At 34.7% G+C, this 20,012-nt stretch overlaps 1 protein-coding gene across 1 annotated transcript in view; it reads left to right on the top strand.

The window, feature by feature from the left end:
- Nucleotides 1–20,012, top strand: part of LOC106476498 (unconventional myosin-Vb-like) — a 106,116-nt gene that overhangs the window by 57,881 nt on the left and 28,223 nt on the right. Inside the window, exons 4-5 of the mRNA XM_022381332.1 lie at nucleotides 4,791–4,960; nucleotides 8,908–9,082. Of these exons, the coding sequence (XP_022237040.1) occupies nucleotides 4,791–4,960; nucleotides 8,908–9,082 (345 nt within the window). The remainder of the gene's footprint in view (nucleotides 1–4,790; nucleotides 4,961–8,907; nucleotides 9,083–20,012) is intronic.

The raw sequence follows: 20,012 nt of genomic DNA, 5'->3' as shown, positions 1-20,012 counted from the left end.
AAATGAGTGTCTTTATGTGGCTAATTTCTTCATTTATGTGTTCAGTTGAAATGTATTTTGAGATTACTAAACCGTTTCAATTTCTTAAACTTGACAGGTCAAATGTCCCTAATATAGCGTCGGAGAATCTTGAAAATCATGTAAACAGCGAACACACTAAGCTCTATTTGTTTGATGTTGTTTTCATAGTGCAAAGCTTAACAATGTACTGTATGCATTTTATTTCTTTTTGGGATCGATCCCCGTATTTTAGCGTTTAATTTTTTGTTTTGAATTTCCGTGCAAAACAACTCGAGGGTTATCTGCTCCAACTGCCCCTAATTATGAGTGATAGGATAGAAGGAAGGCAGCTGGTCAGTACCACCCACCGCTAACTTTTGGGCTACTCTTTATCAACGAACAGTGGGATTGAACGTCACATAATAATGCCAGCACGGCTGAAAGGGCGAGCATGTTCAGCGAAGGGTTTCGATATCGTGACTCACAGAATGCGATTCAAGCGCCCAATCCACCAGGCCAAGCCCTAAGTTAAGATTTGTTAATTAAATCGAAATATCAAACAATATTTATTGGTTTTTTCGATGGCGATAATGATTTGAGAACAGGTTACTATGAAAGTACTTACTGAAAGGATATACATCTTGAATTTGACACTTTCTATTCTCCACCATAAAAGGATTGGTTTTGAATTTCGCATTTTAACTGTTTAACAACAGACTAACAGCTCACCCTCTCAATGTTTTTCAACAGCCTCTTTCTTTTGTGAGGCCTGGTTGGTGGTGATGACTAGCTAGCTGCCTTCCCTCTAGTCTTTCACTGCTAATTTAGGGACAGCTATCGCAGATAGCTCTCGTGTAACTTTGTGGTGGTGATGATTAGCTGCCTTCCCTGTAGTCTTACACTGCTAAATTAGGGACGGCTAGCGCAGATAGCTCTCGTGTAACTTTGGTATAAAAATGGTGAAGACGAAACTAAATGTGCATTAAAAGCTGCTGGTTAACTTATCTCTGGAGAAATCGTTGAATAAACAAAACCCTGTGTATTGTATAAATAAAAAATATATCATCATGAGAAATTTAAAATAAATAAAATTCAAAATCAAAGTAGAATTCATACAGCAAACTCTTTGGAGAAACATTCGGTTCAGCTAAAACATTCATTCAATAAAAACGGGCAAAGCTGTTTTTTTTTGTAGCTTACATTGGGCAAACCATCTTGTTATTGGAGCCCCAACAGCTGAAAGAAAAAATACATACAAATAATAAATTCAATATCTTTTATCTGATGATTCATTAAACACAATTCATCAAATTAATAAATCTTTATAGAAACTCGTATATTTCATAGACTTTTTAGAACCTTGGTATATCATTAACCTCCATAACACCGTTACACATGTGTATATATTGATAATTTATTATCCCACATTAGAAGAGTATTTTCCCACTACTTATATATAGAAGCAACAAAGCCTGAAATTCGTTGAAGTTTCTCTTCTGTTATCCATGATTGGCTTTTAATTGTCATCTTCCTACATGTAAAATCTTAGATTCTCGAAAGTTCTAGGAAGTACGGATTGAGGTTGTGCTTCATATAAGTTGACTGTATTTGTGTTTCTTCTTGGAGTTAATGCGATGCCTATTTTCAGTAAGAAATATTTCATACCCAAGTATATTTATTAGGTAATATCTTCAGGAGATGGGTTGTGGCTTTGTAGTTACCGTCACAGGCTGCATGTCGAATATCTCAAGATTCGATGCATGACGTCACTGATTATGGTCCGTAATTGCAGCTGGAGTGCGTTGTGAAAGATGATAGTCAATGTCGGTTTTTAGCCGCGGTTGAGCAGCACATAGAACTACTCTGAGTTTTCGTTTGTGTTATTCGAGTACAAACTTTTAGCTCATAGCTCCATCATCTCTTGACCGATTTGAAATCTAATTGCAGTTTTGGACTCGGGGGGTCAAACCTTCCGATTGATGTATTTGACCACACCCAAGGTCTCAGAGCTTAATTCATTCTAATCTTGCCTAAGATAATTTCAATTTGAGGGTAGGCTAGTAGGGATCCTGATGAGTAATAAAATTGAATCAAGCATACGCGCGCCCCACGTTTAGTATTGCTGACGCACAAAGATATAGCTAACAAAAAGAGAAACAAAGGTATCATGGATTAGTTTACTTTAATCCTGCCTAAATGAATTACAAGTGCTGCGGCTATTGAGGATTCCCTCTTTTCTCTTCGTAGATCCAGTCAAAGTACTTGTAGCGGCAGGCACCTCATGCTGGCTGCCTTCCTTCCAGTCAGTTTGCTCAGAATTTGGGACGGCTTATTCTTTAGCACTGTCAAGTGCACATCAGGTGTTGTTCACATTAAAAATTTCAATACCTAAAACCTTCTGAATCTAAATAAAATATTTAGTATAAACTTGCAAGTTATCTTTAAAACAAGGGAAAGATAAATGTAAGTAATATGAACTGAGAAAAAGCCAAATAAGAAATAATTTTAAATCTCATGTTCTCTTATATCGTTTCTAAACTGGTGTTGGTTTTTAAGTGCAAAACTACACAATGGGCTACCTGCACTTTGCCCACTGAGGGGACGCGAACCCCAAATGTTAGCGTTTTAAGCCCGTAAAATTACCAATAACCCATTGGGGTTCTTTTTTAAAGTTACAAAGAGCAAAATCCTGAGATGGGAATTATATATTATTAATTTATAAGAATTATAATAATGCTGAAGGTGGTTATTTTTCTCTAGCATTACATACAGTTAGTGAAATGCCGTCAAATTCGAAAAGGAAATGAGATACAAGGTTTAATTGCGTTGATGATTCACACAATCCCCGGATGTGACCCTGCAGAACCTTATAGTTCTTCTAAATTTAAGTATCTTTATCATGATTTATAATTTATAAATAAAACCATAGAATAAAAGTTAAGAAGAGTGCGTTAATTAGTATGTTTGTTCTTAATAATGAAAACAGAATAATTCTCATTTATCAGCAAATTGTATGAGACTCATCATTGTTAACACACGACATAGGAATGAAAAACGGTTTTGTAGTTTAGAATGATATACCATTGTATTGTATGATATTTGAATTATGGTGCTTTCCCACTGAATTAGGCATGACATTGCCATTTTTGTTAAGTGGGTATTATAACTGTGCATTATGAACTGGAATTCTGTTTTTTGTTAAAGATTTGTTTTGTCTATCGTGTCGGCATGTATTGTGTTTCATAAGGCGGGAGTAACTTACCCCATTTTCATGATCAATATAGCAGTTTTCGTTGTTATATTGTATTTTAAACTTTAAAGTTAGGATGGCCGAGAATAGCCTGAAAATGATGGGAGAAAACATTTGGCACATTTAGTGTTTCCTGTCTTCTTTGGTTTTAGTAAGATGAGCATTTCATGTTTATCTAAAATATTCAAAATTATTTATGCATACAAGTTTTTAGCCATGTTTTTAGCTGTGACAATAGAATGTTGGTCAATGATTTTGGATTTTGGATGAATTCCTTTCACTCTAGCTACTTATTATTCTGGGTTATTCCTTCTGGTGTCACATGCACTTTCTCTTGGGACAGATTGCTGTATAGTGGAACACATAATGTACAAGAGGACAGTAATTTCTTCTACTGGTACGTCAGGTGATGCTTTGAGGTCGTATTCTCTTATTTGCTTATAAGAATGACTAACAGTAATATTGGTAACGCATGCGCGCTAAGAGGGATGGTATTAGGAATACTCTATATAATGTTGTGCTCTCTTAATTTGATACAGAATACAGAATTTAATACATTAACTTAGATTCAGGTCTAGAGCCAATGTAAGCTTTGCCCTTTGCACTCATTTACCTTAGATTATTTTTTGTTACTCACGAATACTTTTTACTTTCTTTGTACATTTTGTCAGGTGCTTTTGTTCGAACTCGGTCAGAGTCTGATAATTCAGATTCAACTCCAAAATACATATCCTGACTTTTCTCAAGCTTTGCGGTTACTACATCTCGCTAAGTATATCAGTGTACCTGAAAATACCACAATGACAATAAATTTGCAGTCCAATAACACAATTATAATAAGTGTACAATTCCTTTTTTATACTCGGTTTAACAGTAAACCTAAAACCTTTTATTACGAGACAGGTTTAAAGATACTGTTTACAAGATAATTAAAAATTGTTAATTTAATAAGAGGAAATTCCTGTTATCAAATCACTATTGTGGTTCATGATATGGTGTGATACTACTCTGCCCCCCCCCCCCCCCCAGTGGCACAGTAGCATGTCTGCGGACTTAACAACGCTAGAAAACGGGTTTCAATACCCGTGGTGGGCAGAGAACAGATAGCCCATTGTTTAGCTTTGTTACTTGGTTGAGAGTAAGTTTGCAGTCATGGTTTATTGTTAAACCATAAAAATATACATTTCTTATGTATGGTATGGTGATAATATTACAGTCTTCTTGCTGTGACAGATAGGATATTAGTACTGCGATGTATTTACAAATTTCTGTGTTTGCAATATAGAGGTAAGTTTACAGTTGTACTTACGTAGAATCAGAGTAATGTTATACCCTTGCTTGCAATGCTTACCTGATTAATTGAAAAACCAATTTTCAATCCTTATGTACCTGTATAAAAGTAAGCCTAAAGTTCTTGTCTCCATGACTTTCGGTTCTCATTTGTCTGTACAACCTTTTTTCACATAGTATGCAATCCTTGTTACGTTAAAATTGTTCAGTATTACAACTTACACAGCTACATCTTACTGGGATTTTTCAGACAAACGTTGGCCCAATCCTTCTTACTGTTAATCCCTGCCAAGACGTCGGTAACCCTCTCACCCTCAGCAGTGCTCATGCTTCCTCAAAGTGCCCTCAGTTGCTTCGTGTGGTCCATGAAGCTGTCCGTCAGCAGTCAGAGACGGGATACCCCCAGGCCATTATTCTTGGGTAAGCTATAGAAGCTGAATAATTCTTACTAATACGAATTTAAAAGGACTTTTAGCGTATTTTAGTGTGGAATACAAGGCTTCATGTTTGATTTATTTTATATGGGTAGCCATGAATCTTGTCATCGCTATCATATTTACTAGATACATTCTTAAATAACGTGGGGAAAATTCAATGTTCAGACACACCAAAAAGGATTTATACTTTACTAAAAGATTCTTGATAGCGCTATTTTGGTCTGTTTCTAGTTACACTTTAGACTGTGCTAGGGATAGGCTAAAGGCACGCTATTAAAATAAAGTTTTATTTTAATTTACTTTATGATATACACTGTTTCTTGACCATCTTTAGGTGCTTCAAAATAACTTGGCTCGTGGTAATTCTTTCTTTATGTTTTAAGAACCACTATATCCATATCGTTAGTTGTATGCAAGCTATTTAACGAGTTTCTTACATTAAGATGACGATAAAAATATATCGGTTTAAAGTTTTCAAAAGAATGAGTAAATTAACTGATGGATGTATAAGAAACATATTTTGGATCCTGAGAATAAATTAAACGTTAGTCACATGTATAAATCTTTAAGAAGATAATAGAATCTTTTAGTGGAAAGTCAAGTGAATTTTGGAGACGGATCTAAAAGATATCCACTAGAAAATAGCAATTTCTTTAAAGAAAATTTATGACTTGAAAAATAAAAAGTTGTTAGAGAAAACTATCATAAAAGTTTGTCTATCTTGTCAGGTGGAATCCTTTAGTAGCCCTGACACATCTTATCATTCATGTACATATATCTACGACTATACATTCATTTGTGGTATGCACCTTCCCAGGTTTATGATTTGAAATTGTGCGGGAAACATTATGCACCCGAAGTCTCATGTATGTAACGGTGTCAGGTATATACTGCTCACCCACTTAGCTCATAGAAATCGAATTAGTGAGTAATATATATTTTTTGTAACACAAACTCAATACTGACAGGTGATTTAAACAATAAACTCCTAAATTTCAGATGCAGAGTAACGAATACAAATGGTAGACGTTTGTTGACTTTCGTAGATGGTACAAATCTACTAATTGATGTTACTCCGACCCATACGTCCTATTCACACAACAGTAATGATATAATAAGTTGAGTTTCAACTTATACAATATGATCCAAAAATTTTTACATTTCAACATAGGACAAGATCTTCATAGTGATCATCTACCGATCAAATCAACCAGAAGAATTTAACTATAAAAAAGCAAACTGGAATGAGAACGCACCACTCCTGGACAAAGTCTTGCCAAAAAGTATAACCCATAGTGCCGCAAACCAATCTGAAATAGATAAATATTGTTAAACAATCACTGAATGTCCTACCAAAACTGCTCAACAGACCACACCAAAACACAAACACTCAACATTAAGCTATACGTGCCAACCACACGCACAACTAATAACAATGATTAAAAAACGGCGCCAATTACGAATACAATATATGGAAAATAAGAGACCAAATAATGGAAACAAATAAATACACTCAGAAACAAAATACGAATAGAGGTGAAACTTTTAAAACAAGAACAATGGGACCAATACTGTTCCCAACTAAATGGAAAAACAGAACCAAAACAATTCTGGACACATGTAAACCGATTCACAAACGGAGAAAATACAACACGCACATACCCACCACTAGAAGTTAATGACATTAATAGCACACACACAAACAAAGACAAGGCAAAGGCCTTTAAACAACACCTACAAAACACGATCTGAACACATCACGAACCAGAACATGAATACTCATTTCTACAACGAGGAAAAACATAAATATGTACAAACCACTGTTCGCAGCAACCATAAATAACAACAGGGCAACAAACGATGATAGAGACAAATATCATACAGCACAATAGATAGCTAAAGAAATAACTTAAATAGAGGTTATACAAGCAATAACAGCCCCAGGTAAAGATGGCATACAAGCTATCTTCCTAAAAAAAAGGACTCAGAAATTAGTTGAACACCTCACAGGTATTTTTTAACTTAATTCTGGATACATCCCCGTTTCTTGGAAGCGAGCGAATGTCTTAGTGTTCCATAAAGAAGGAAAGCCAGCCGAATAGTGACCATCGACCAGCCTGACCAGCACCATAGGCAAGATAGTAGAAAGAATAATAAGTAATAGTCTCTCCACAGTTTTGGAGATAACATCTAAAGTACTCGAAGTTCAAAATGGATTCAGAAAATTCTGACAAACGACAGATCATTTAGTTAGATTAACTGAATCCGTCGTAGATAGTTTAACGAAAAAAGAATGCACTGTCGCCTGGATTCTCGAGAAAACTTTCGACACTATATGGCACAATGGTCTTAGGTTCCGCATGTCAGATATGGAACTGCCTTGCGGTATTATATCGCTGGCTTTCAAACGTTTTGAAAAACGGAAAATGTAAAATCAATGTTGAGGGAACCTTCTCGGAGTCATTCACTCCTGAGGCAGGTGTCCCTCAGGGAGGGGTGGTTAGCTGTATTCTATTCATCATGTGTGTTAACAACATGCCTCTATAGGATCCGAATCACGGATACTCTTCACAGTTCGCGGATAATGTAGCATTCTGGAAAAGTGCTCCCACACCATCAATAGCAGCCAGAAATCTACATTCTCAATTAAACAGGATAGTCGAATACTGACAAAAATATCGCATTAAAATAAATGTCCCAAAAACCAATTGGTAGTCTTCACAAAACATAAAAAAGACTCATCCGAACTATATGTATATAAACGGAGCACTTCTCCAGATTCTAACATCAGCAAAATTCTTAGGGTTAACTTACGATTCAAACACATAAATAATATTAAAACCAAAGTTTGGCAACGCACGAACTATACCAGGAGTCTAACGGGCAGGAATAATGGAACATCAGCCGATAACATAATCAAAATTTACTGAACATACATACGTCTTGTAATCGAATGTGCATGTTCCGCGTGGATAAACCTGGCACAGAAACAGATTAAAAATAAATTGCAAACAGTACAGAATTCCTTACTTACAACAGCATACAAAGTACCGAGATCAACATCCTCCACATTCATTCACAATTATGCAAACATAAAAACACTAACCGATAGACTCCTACATAGCTCGCTAAATTATTTCGCGAAAAATTGGCTCAAAAATAAATTACTCTGTGAACTAGATCGTTACTGCATACATGATGAAGATAGCCTTAAGCACTTCTCCACAATTAATATATACATTAGAAATAAACATAAATTAAGGCCACCTAATGCTAGACTTCTAACTCATCATTAGTTTTTTAGTTACCGCGACAGCATTAAAAAAAGGATATTTATGTAAAATGTTCTCGAGAAAGTGTAAACAATACATCTTGAACTGTTCGCGAAGTGTAGAACTTTGCACTAACGAATGAAAGGATAGTCTATTCAGCACGTTAATATTACTATAATTACCTACATCGACATGGCCGTGAAAGGGGTCAGAATATATGTTGCGAACTAGCAAAACTCCAATCCCTTTGTAGTAATTAAATTAATATTATATATGAAATCATCCACCATACACCGAGGGGGAGGAAGAGGTCAAATGTACCAGACGCTCCCCAAGTCTACAAAGACCTAAAGCCCGATACATACAATAGAGAGAGCAATATTTGTTACTTTTTCTTTGCTTAAGGAGTGTCACTTTGACAAAGGTTTAGAACCACTATTCATAATTAATCTAAGAAAAATCCATTAGATAATAGTTGGATAACTTCACTGAAGTTCGGTCTCAACAAGCAAGTCATTCGATGCTCTGATTGGAATATCACCTATAGCTATATATATATATAAAGACAATTATACATTTAAGTGGCACTATGAAGCTATGTTGCTAATGCATTTATTATTTGTACTAATTTATTTCTATTTGGATTCTGTTTCTACAGCGGAGAAAGCGGAAGCGGAAAAACGTATTACTCCATGTTACTATTACGTCAGTTGTTTGACGTAGCAGGTGGAGGGCCAGAAACTGACGCTTACAAACACATGGCAGCCGCTTTCACTGTGCTTCGGTCTCTGGGCAGTGCCAAAACATCGTCCAACTCAGAATCTAGTCGTATTGTAAGTGGTGACGTTATGATTAAAATTACAGTAATTAATATTGTGAATAATAAACGGACATTTAAATTACAGAGTAGTCAAAATATGAACATTTAATAATCACCGGTTGTTAACATTATAATTCTACGTTATGAATGAAAAATAAATTATGGTACTGTATGAAATGTTAGGAGGGCGTACTAACATTAAAAGTTAATTTTGCCTTTGACATGAATTTTCAGATAATTTTGCAGTTCTCACAAATGAATGTAAACTGATGTGTTCTATTGAAGAATGCTTATGTAGTGTGAACCGGATAAGCCGGACGATAGTTGTTCACCAGATTGATTATCAGTTGTGAGTGTTTTGTTGAACTTAGGAAAACCATGCGGAGAATTACATTTGTCCAACCACATGGACCATTTATACTATTTAGTGTTAAGTCGGCAATATCATTTATCTGCTAGATGTTAAATCGGCAATATCATTTATCTGCTAGATGTTAAATCGGCAATATCATTTATCTGCTAGATGTTAAATCGGCAAAATCATTTATCTGCTAGCTGTTAATTCAGAAAAATCATTTAGTTGCTAGATGTTAATTCGGCAAAATAATTTATGTGCTAGTTGTTAATTCGGAAAAATAATTTATGTGCTAGCTGTTAATTCAGAAAAATCATTTAGTTGCTAGTTCTTAATTCAGTAAAATAAATTATCTGCTAGTTGTTAATTCAGTAAAATAAATTATCTGCTAGTTGTTAATTCAGTAAAATAAATTATGCTGCTAGTTGTTAATTCGACAAAATAATTTATGTGCTAGTTGTTAATTTAGCAAAATCATTTATGTGCTAGTTGTTAATTTAGCAAAATCATTTATGTGCTAGTTGTTAAATCAGAAAAATCATCTAGTTACTAGTTGTTAATTCGGCAAAATAATTATTGTGCTAGTTGTTAATTTAGCAAAATCATTTATGTGCTAGTTTAATTCAGCAAGATCATTTATCTGTTAGTTGTTAATTCAGAAAAAAATAACTTGTATACCAGTTGTTAATTTAGCAAAATCATTTATGTGCTAGTTTAATTCAGCAAGATCATTTATCTGTTAGTTGTTAATTCAGAAAAAAATACTTGTATACCAGTTGTTAATTTAGCAAAATCGTTTGTCTTCTGGGTGTTAGTTTAGCAAAACTGTTTAGCCAACTAGAAAAAGCAATCTTTTTAATGTCAGGAACACCATGGACACTGTAAAAAACATTGTGTTATAAATTAGCACAAACATAGTTTTATTTCACAACAACACAGACTTATGTGAACTTGAAGACAATTGACCTCTGTAGTGATATAAACACACACACAAGTTTTGTGAGTTTTCTAACAATACAAATTACATATGGTTTTCAACTCGAAATGGTTTTTATTTAAATACATTGTTATGTTGTGAAGTCAAATTTTATATATACGTAGATTATATAAAATTAAACATGAAGGTTATGCATTAACCAGCACATGTATGTTCTGTTTTATTAGCCCACAATAATTGTGTTGTTTTAACACAAATTTATTTACAGTATAGTATGCTTTGTATTAGACTTAAGAAGCTACATAATTAATTTAGTTATTTTGATATTTTACGAGACCATAGAGGTAATGTTAAGTAAAGTTAGTCAAACATTAAAGTAAATTTCCTGAAGTTTTAAATATGAGTGCATATCGCATCATAGTAGTGGATACGATACGTATCTAGATACAGAAGTTTTAAATATGAGTGCATATCGCATCATAGTAGTGGATACGATACGTATCTAGATACAGAAGTTTTAAATATGAGTGCATATCGCATCATAGTAGTGGATACGATACGTATCTAGATACAGAAGTTTTATCAACGGTTTGTTACAAAAGTTTTAACAGTCTTGTCGTAATTTATTATCTATATTACTAACATTGTCTTATTTAAGTACTTCATACTTGACAGTGCTTTGTCAAGTTATCAGATTTGATCAACTAAATGGCAGCTGGTAAGAGAAGTGAAATAAAAAAGTTGTTATCTGTCTATCTATTTTGTTAATGTTAATTTGTTATGTCCCTTTGCATGTAAAGTTTTCGATAAAAGAAATGAAGACAACATGTAGTACTCAATACTCATCTTTCTTTATTGAATTATTAATTTTTAGCAAAAACTACTTTATTAGAAATTCAGATTTTTTTCTGTACAAAATACTTATTATGTTTACTGAAAGCTTGCCAAATTTCGTGAAGGTACATAAATAGTATCGGACGATGTATTGATACAATCGTATCACGGCTTCACGATACGATACGAGTATCGCCACACCTTTACGAAGGCTGACCAGATAGGAGCTCACATCCCGACTTGGTGATACTTTTCTTACCCATATGTATTACCCATTAAAGCTCGTAAGCGGTGAGTCTCTGACTTTACTTCCCCATGGGCAAGAAATCTGAAAGGATTCACAAGCCCGATAGTGACGAAGGAATAGGTGGAGCGGGGGGGGGGGATCGAACTGCAAGTTTTAAATAAAAAGGGGAAAAAACAATAATAAAGAAAAACATTAAAATAAGATTTACCAGTGTTAAAAAATTTATCTCCACGGTCAGTACGTAATGAGTAAGTCTTCAACTCTTCTCTTGGAGGCGTGTCTAGGCTAACTAATCTTCTCTTGGAGGCGTGTCTAGGCTAACTAATCTTCTCTCGGAGGCGTGTCTAGGCTAACTAAGAATAACAAATTAAAAGATAATGTATTGAAAGCACACATGTTTACCATTGAAATATAGAATTACAACAATTGAGAAATATTGACAATAGCTAAAAAATAAATGTGAGGTCCAATCCATCATTCTATTTCTCACTTGTCACTAAGTTATACCAGTTTCGGGGAATTCCACCCTTCACCTGTAACCCTGGACAAGACTAGGCTTCACATAGTGGTGGAGTGCATATGTATATGTATGGCGTATAAATAAAATGCATTTCAAAATCTTGTACGTATTTATAATAACGTTTTCCAATGATATTGTATATTTTAAAAGTGACTATTAGAAATGAAGAAACCGAGTCTGTGATAAAATCTTGATGGGAAAAAGGATATTTAAAGCGAAGATAAAGACCTGATTGAGTTATTATAACTTTTTATCATTAATGTGCCCACATTATTTATTTTAAAATTGAAGATTTGGCTGTTTTATGTGAGAATATACGAATGACCCCCGATGATGCTGTGAACTAATACATTGTTTACCCTCACCTTGTCAATCCTCATTGCTCTTTACTTATGGGCAGGGCGTGGCGTAGTGGTTAGCGTGTTGTGCTGTGAATTCAAGGGTCCATGGTGCGCATCTCGTTACTGTAAAGCGCGCTTCGCAGTTTGTAACCATGGATGTGTTATAAGAGTGACAATCGAATCCCACTATTCGCTTAAGGTAACCCACGAGCTGGTAGTGGTTGGTGTTGACTAACTGCCTTTTCTCTAGTCTATCAGATCAAAATTAGGGACGGCTAGCGGAAATAGGCCTTGTGTAACTTTACATTTGTGTTACGGAACCGACATAAGGGGCACCTAAATTTAAGTACAGCCTAGCACTACTTTTAGCCAGTAAATAAACCCGTGTTGACGTTACTCGATATTACATTTGTGTTACGGAACCGACATAAGGGGCACCTAAATTTAAGTACAGCCTAGCACTACTTTTAGCCAGTAAATAAACCCGTGTTGACGTTACTCGATGTTTCATTTGCATAACCTTTGCTGTGCGTTAAGATTGCTCATCATGAATATCATTTATCGCTTCTAATTTTAATTAGACATTGTAACTTTTTAATTTTAAAATGTTTATTATTACAAGGTCTTTTTTTCTAAACCGTTAAATTGGTGTCAAAAATAAAGTCTAGAAGGAAGAAAATTCGAAATTTAAAAACTTTGAAAAAATAAATGCGTTTTTGATGGCATGTAACTGAGGGACAAGGGAAGGACCAGGGAATAAAGAATGAAAGATAATTATTGAACGTATGTGTTTGTGAGAAAAAGTTTAATGAGTATTGGTTCCCGACTCACACCTCCCACAGGAAAAACTTACCCCAGGGCCTTTCAGGTCCTTGCCATGCCACTTCCTACTAGTCGGCGTTTTTTAATGCTCGGAATAAGTGCAATAATATTTTTGGTGAAGTGTACTCAGATTACGTTTTTGAAACTAAATATAAAATATTAGAACGTCACACCGCCCCTTTTCCTTGCTGTAAATTTCCTGAAGAAGTATAATGAGGCAGAATAGGAATTGAAATTTTCAGTTTGAACAGCAGACTGCCCGCGCATGTCCTAAACGGCCAGCTCTGAGACCCCTATGGTTCAAGTATAGCCGTCCCTAATTTTAGATCATTGATCAGAGGGAAGGAAGCCAGACAGTAGCACATATCACCACAAGGACTCTATCTAGTTTTTTTGTACCAAATAACGGGATTTTCTATCACTCTTATAACGCTCCCACAATTGAAAGTGCGGAGCATGTTCACTTGTCGAACCTTGGAACTTATAGATTTACAGCTCGATATGCTAACAACAAGGTCACACGTGTCTCAGAGAGCGAAGGATTCGACCAACTAAGCTATAGGGCTTGCAAATTCTCGTCTTTAAAATCTTATTGATATTTGAAACCTGATATCAGTTAGGACTTTCACAGGTTTTGCTAATCGGTCATTTTGGGGCTTAGGTTCCATGTATTCGTGGATTTGGTGGAATATTCGTTGGCTAAAAATATGCTTTGCGACTATTAATAATTATTAAATGAAGGTTAAGGGGTTTCTGAGTAAAACATAGGATAGGCAGGCGAAAGATGATTCGAACCTTATAGCATAGAGCTAAATTAAGGGCGCCTATTAGAGTTTGGCTAGTGGAAGGCTGACGTACAATTGTATCAAAGTGTGGCTGATGAGTTGCATGCGTACAAATCTATTTCGAAAGTATGACCGGTGAAAGAAGGGTGTAAAAATCTATTGAAACATGGCTGGTGAGAGACAGATGTATAAACCTATTTGAGGTATGATTTGACAAATATAAACTTAGTTCCATGTTGGAAAAATGGCTGTTTTATGAACATATTGCTGCTTCGTATAATGTTCGTGTTAAGCTCATGTGATGTCGCTTCGTAGGACTCGTATTCGCCTTGGGTCAGCAAGAGTTTTTTTGTATGTATTGTTGTAAAGTTGCACTTTCCTTGGCGAGTACTTTTAAATTATCTGGTGAAAATAATTTAAAGTACAGTCCACTTAAACGTAACAAATTAGATTTTTCTTTTTCTGCATGTCTACAAACTTTGTCTTCACTTGTACACTGTTGTGACTTGTTGTAGGCCTAAATTTACAAATAACGCTAACTGCACTACATTAACATGAAAATAAACTTACTTGTACATCCCAAATAAAAACAAACTCTGGCTGAAACGAAAATACACTGTGACCAGTTCACTCTACTATCTTCTTAACTATCCATCAACTGTATTCTCGATACTTTGCTGACTCCATATTTATAATATACCTTCGAATGTACTAGAAAACCTGACGTCAAATACTTACAACTTTCTAGTTCGAATTTGACGTAATCACTATGACCCGCAGGTCCCTCTAGCTAACAAACAAATTACAACATTAAAAAAATAGCTTATAACAACATTAACTACATGAAACTTGACACTCAATTAATACTTAAAAAACAAAACCATTGTTTTCTAACAGAGAAGAACTATAGGGGGACTTTAATAAGTTTTGACGATTGTGATAAAATATTTCTTGGTTTTGTAGAACCTGTAGTTGTTTCGCTGTATGCAAATCTGTATATTTTCCACTTGCACATTAGTAACCACCTTTAGGTGAATGCTGACAAGGTGGTTAGGGATAATCACTTGCGGCATGGTTTATGATGCGAGGAAGAACGTGACTTAAGTCTAAAGGACCATTTCCTATCGGATGAGGTTACTAATAAGACTAGCCTAAGAGTATCGCACAGTAGCTATCCCAAAGACTCCTCATATATATGCATAATGCTTTTTTAGGTTCTACTAAGAAATACTTTTAAGCTTGTCTTTAAAACCAGATCAAGCATTCATCCATTCCACCCTTCTCCAAATCGTATGTAAATCACGTTAAATTAGAAAGCGTGACCTGATCTGCGCTTGCACACATCTTCCTCTCTCTTTTCTGATGTTAATATTTTTCCGCCCTCGGTAGTTGTTCGAATTGTTTTTCTTTCTCCTTGCAATTAGGGACTGATAATTAACGTTATGATTTTCAGCGTAAATTAAAACTTGCAGCTATATATTGAAACATAAATGTTTGGTATACATCATGGTTTTTATATAATTCTGCGAAGTTATACTAAGATATATTGAAATATAAATGTTTGGTATACATCATGGTTTTTATATAATTCTGTGAAATTATACTAAGATATATTGAAATATAAATGTTTGGTATACATCATGGTTTTTATATAATTCTGCGAAGTTATACTAAGTTATATTGAAATATAAATTTTTGGTATACATCATGGTTTTTTATATAATTCTGCGAGGTTATACTAAGTTATATTGAAATATAAATGTTTGGTATACATCATGTTTTTATATAATTCTGCGAAGTTATACTAAGAGATCATTTGAATATAAATGTTTGGTATACATCATGTTTTTATATAATTCTGCGAAGTTATACTAAGATATATTGAAATAGAAATGTTTGGTATACATCATGGTTTTTATATAATTCTGCAGAGTTATACTAAGTTATATTGAAATATAAATGTTTGGTATACATCATGGTTTTTATATAATTCTGCGAAGTTATACTAAGAGATCATTTGAATATTCTTAATTAAAAAGAAAAGATCATACACGCATTCTGATTTTAGTCGTGTAAAAATTAAAAGCAGGTCGTTAATTTTTGTTTTGATGCTCGGAAAAACCCTAGATTCGTTTCAGTATATAACGACACAACAATCCAATATATTATAAATTGTTTTAATTCATAATTTCGGAAACTAGATACGCCTGAATCTGTCATTATGAAATTGTTTTCTACATGTTAATTATACGTGTAGTGTCTCTTTGAAATGAACGTAACCCATCGAACAGTGTTTGTTGTAAGTGTAAAAAACAACAAAAGGTTGCGAATCATCTAGTGTCATATGAAGGAAGAAAGGTGACAAGTCAGTGAGGAAGTCCTATTTAGTATGTGGTATATTCATCGGTTCAGGAAGGGTGCTGATAAGAAAGTGTTACCACTCTAGCGACTTGGGTTCGTATGTCGTCACTCGTAAGGAGGGAGCACGTTATCGAATTCAGATAGCTCGAGTTGTAAAGTCTCAATGGCTAAATGATACTTTATGACAAAGATATGAGTAAGTGAAGTGTTGATAATGGAATAACGACTCATAAAGCAAATGTGGGCGTTACAGCTTCGTCAGTTGTACGACTTGGGCGGAGCCATGTGCAGTAAGTTTTAACCAAGAACATCGATTTGCAGGGTCTTCAGCCCAAACCACTTGTTCTTTTATCGTCCATTGTCAGAGGCCATATAGGTAAAACTTACATTTAATTAACTGGGTAAATGAAAATGTTTAAAATGTGAAAAAGTTCCAACTGTGGAATATTCTTTTGTTCCAGTGTCATTGCTGTTTCTGTCTTGTTATAAACCCATTTTCAGAAAGTTTACACGATGTGTATTAAAACAAGCAACAGCGCGTTTCACGTATATGACAAAAAAGTTTCCAGACCCCACAGCGAATAGCGAAGTTACTGAACGTACATGTAATATTTTTCTGAAAAAACTTTAAAAAAAAAGGTTATGATCGCTCTGTTTATGAAACTTGTTAAGCAAAGTATTTAACATTATTTATCCTTATGCAAGCGTAACGAAAGCTAATTAATAATCTAATTTTCAGAGTTATGATCATCATTTAATAAGCTTTAAAATGCATGTAGTAGCTAGCTTCTTCAGTAACATTGCCTTAAAAACGCTCGTTGTTTTAATGTGATTTCAACATTCGCAGGTGATATGTCGATGTATATATTTTTCACAATTGGATTTCACCAAGGCGGAATATTGCACATGTCGTAGAAATGACTTGCCAAATCAAGAACACGATATCAAGAAATGTGCTTGGAAAAGCAACCGTTAGGGTATTAATGTGAAATTCACAGTCGCTTCTAGAATATACAAGATAACTAAGTCCTACTTATGCCACGTGGGTGGCATGCGTGCTCGTCAGCATTAATTACGTGCATGTACAATTAAATACTTCCTTAATACTAATGAATCTCACCCATTCGGCTAATTTGTCGACAAGACATCGTCTAATCCTATATTAACTTGTACAAGGGACATAAGGTGGACAACAGATAGGTATTTTTACTAGAACGAAACTGGATCTTGTAAAAATAGATTTTTTCGTAATGGAATGTAAAAAATTTACTGTCACACCGTGATATTAATTAACATTACGCTTTCCAAAGTACAAGCCGCTGTAGTCGTAATTTTCCTTCATGATGTTGCACAGCAGTTGTCCTACCTTGGATTTGCTACCTAAAATTCATGAGATGCGCCTGGTGTGGGGACGGATCTTGAATTTAATTAACAGAGGCATGGGTGCTTCTTGAGTATCTGTACTGAAAGAAGTAAAATATGATATGGCACCCTGAAAGAAAAAGCTGCGGTTCAACTTCTAGTCTGCTTCGGCGCTGCTAATGGGTCACGTGATCCTAGCGGCCTCTTTTTGCAGTATATATTGGCACAGCCGTTTGTGGTTATTGACATTGGGTCCCCTTAGTGGCGGGTCACCTTGCCTCAGGACCTTCTTCTCGCTACCTTAGAATGTTGGAGCCTTAACTTCCCGTGTCATTCAATGAAATCATGGCTGCAAGGTTTTTCTTCGAATCCACCGGTCTTTGTAAATCACTCCCATAAATGTCAGTGTCAGCACGCAAGATGCCACACTTAGAATTTCTCAAAAATAATGGCACGAAAACGACATTTCGTCAACATCAGTAAGTATGTGTACAAACTTTTACTGAAGAAAAATATTATTATTTTTTTTTACTTCGGTGCTAGTTTAGAAATATGTTCATTTGATTAAATACGAAGATCTATATAGCCTTGTCATTATGATGATTACTTTGCATTGTTAGCTTGATATATGGATTCCGGACTAACTTAAATTTTATAAGCTGGGTTGAACCTCTTGAAATGTTATTGGGGATATTTTTTTTTCGTTTCATGACTCTACACACAACTGGTTAGAACGGTATATTAAATTAGCTATGTTAATTATTTGATTAGAAGTTTATGATACTACAATATCTTAAGAATAGCAAAGTAAGTTATCACGTATTCTTTCATAAGCTTTTGTCAGAGTCCATAGATAAAACATTAAATTAATTGGGATAACCATTGTCGAGTTTACACAAACACCACTTGTATGTATGAATCGTTGTCGTGGTTAGTGGCCTATACGGTTAACTTAGTCTAATTATTAATTAGTTCATATTTTTAACTTCAGAATTCAAACTACTAATTAGTTTATATCCAATATTTCGGTTGCTAGCATGTTGTCATCTTCAGGGAAGTCCTTAAGATTTCGATCTTGGAAGGGTTGCATACTATCCACTCATCCGGGTTCTTATCCCCATTAGCACACGAATCAACTATTTGATTGTCTTCACGAGGGGTGTCCATGTTTTGCTGACTTCTGTGCTAGTATTATTCAGTTTTATTGCTTGGTCTTCTGGCAGATTTGTTAGTGCAGATAAATCGTATTTCAGTGTCTTTGTTGTTAAGCGTAAAACTACACCACGGGCTATGTGTGCTGTGCCCACTACGGTTATCGAAACCCGGTTTTTAGCATTATAATACAGAGGCTTAGTAGTTGAAACATAATGTATAAACTAATTAGTATCTAATGATCAGTAATTGATTAATAATTAGAATTAGGGGTTCATATAGGATAAGTACCATGACAACGATAGATATCCGAACGCTACAACTTTATCCATACGTATGGTAGAGTGTTACATATTCATTGTTGAGTTTAAACAAACATCACTTGCGTGGAATGTGTTATATACCATTGTTGAAGTAGCACACGTACCTCGTGTATGGTAGTGTTATACAGCCATTTGTAAGATAATATTGGCATACGTGTTTATACATATATTTATGTGTGTGTTTGAAATATAATTAATATTTGCTTGATACAGTTTGATATTTTGACTGTCAACTTCAAATAGATGCATCTAATCATAACTCTAGTTCAGTGTAACAAACCACAGTAGCCATATTAAGTCTGCTGATAAGAAAACAAAGCAATATCATTCTTGAATTTACCCAAAACAATGCTTGTACAATACAATGTCGTATATCTGTTAATTAGTTTACACTAGCACCAATTGTACAATACAATGTCATATAGCCATTGTTGAGTTTACACAAACACCATTTGAATGGTGCAGTGTGTTATAATTATTGTTGAGTTTGCATAAATATCACTAGTCTGGTGCTTTGTATTATAGCTGATTTAAAGTTTACACAAACGTTACTTGTATGGTACATTGTGTTATAGCCAAAATTGAGTTTACACAAATATAATTTGTATGGTGCATTGTGTAATAATCATTGTTATGTTTACATAAGTATACTTGAATGGTGCGGTGTGTTATAGTCATTGTTGATTTACATAAATATCACATTTGTGATACACTGTGGTAAGTTTACACAGGCTTAACTTGTCACTAACAAATTTGAATAAACTAACTTTGTACTGTGATATATGATTATCATTGAGCCCCCTCCCCCTCCAGCCACTGTTTCTGATTCCACCCAATTTTAAGTAGTAACCTGGCTAAAACAGCTTGATTAATGATCATTGGTGAACTCCTTATCAATGTTACT

The sequence above is a fragment of the Limulus polyphemus genome, unplaced genomic scaffold (genome assembly GCF_000517525.1).
Source record: "Limulus polyphemus unplaced genomic scaffold, Limulus_polyphemus-2.1.2 Scaffold157, whole genome shotgun sequence".
In the NCBI taxonomy this organism is placed as follows: domain Eukaryota; kingdom Metazoa; phylum Arthropoda; class Merostomata; order Xiphosura; family Limulidae; genus Limulus; species Limulus polyphemus.
This window is presented reverse-complemented; position numbering and strand designations above follow the sequence as displayed.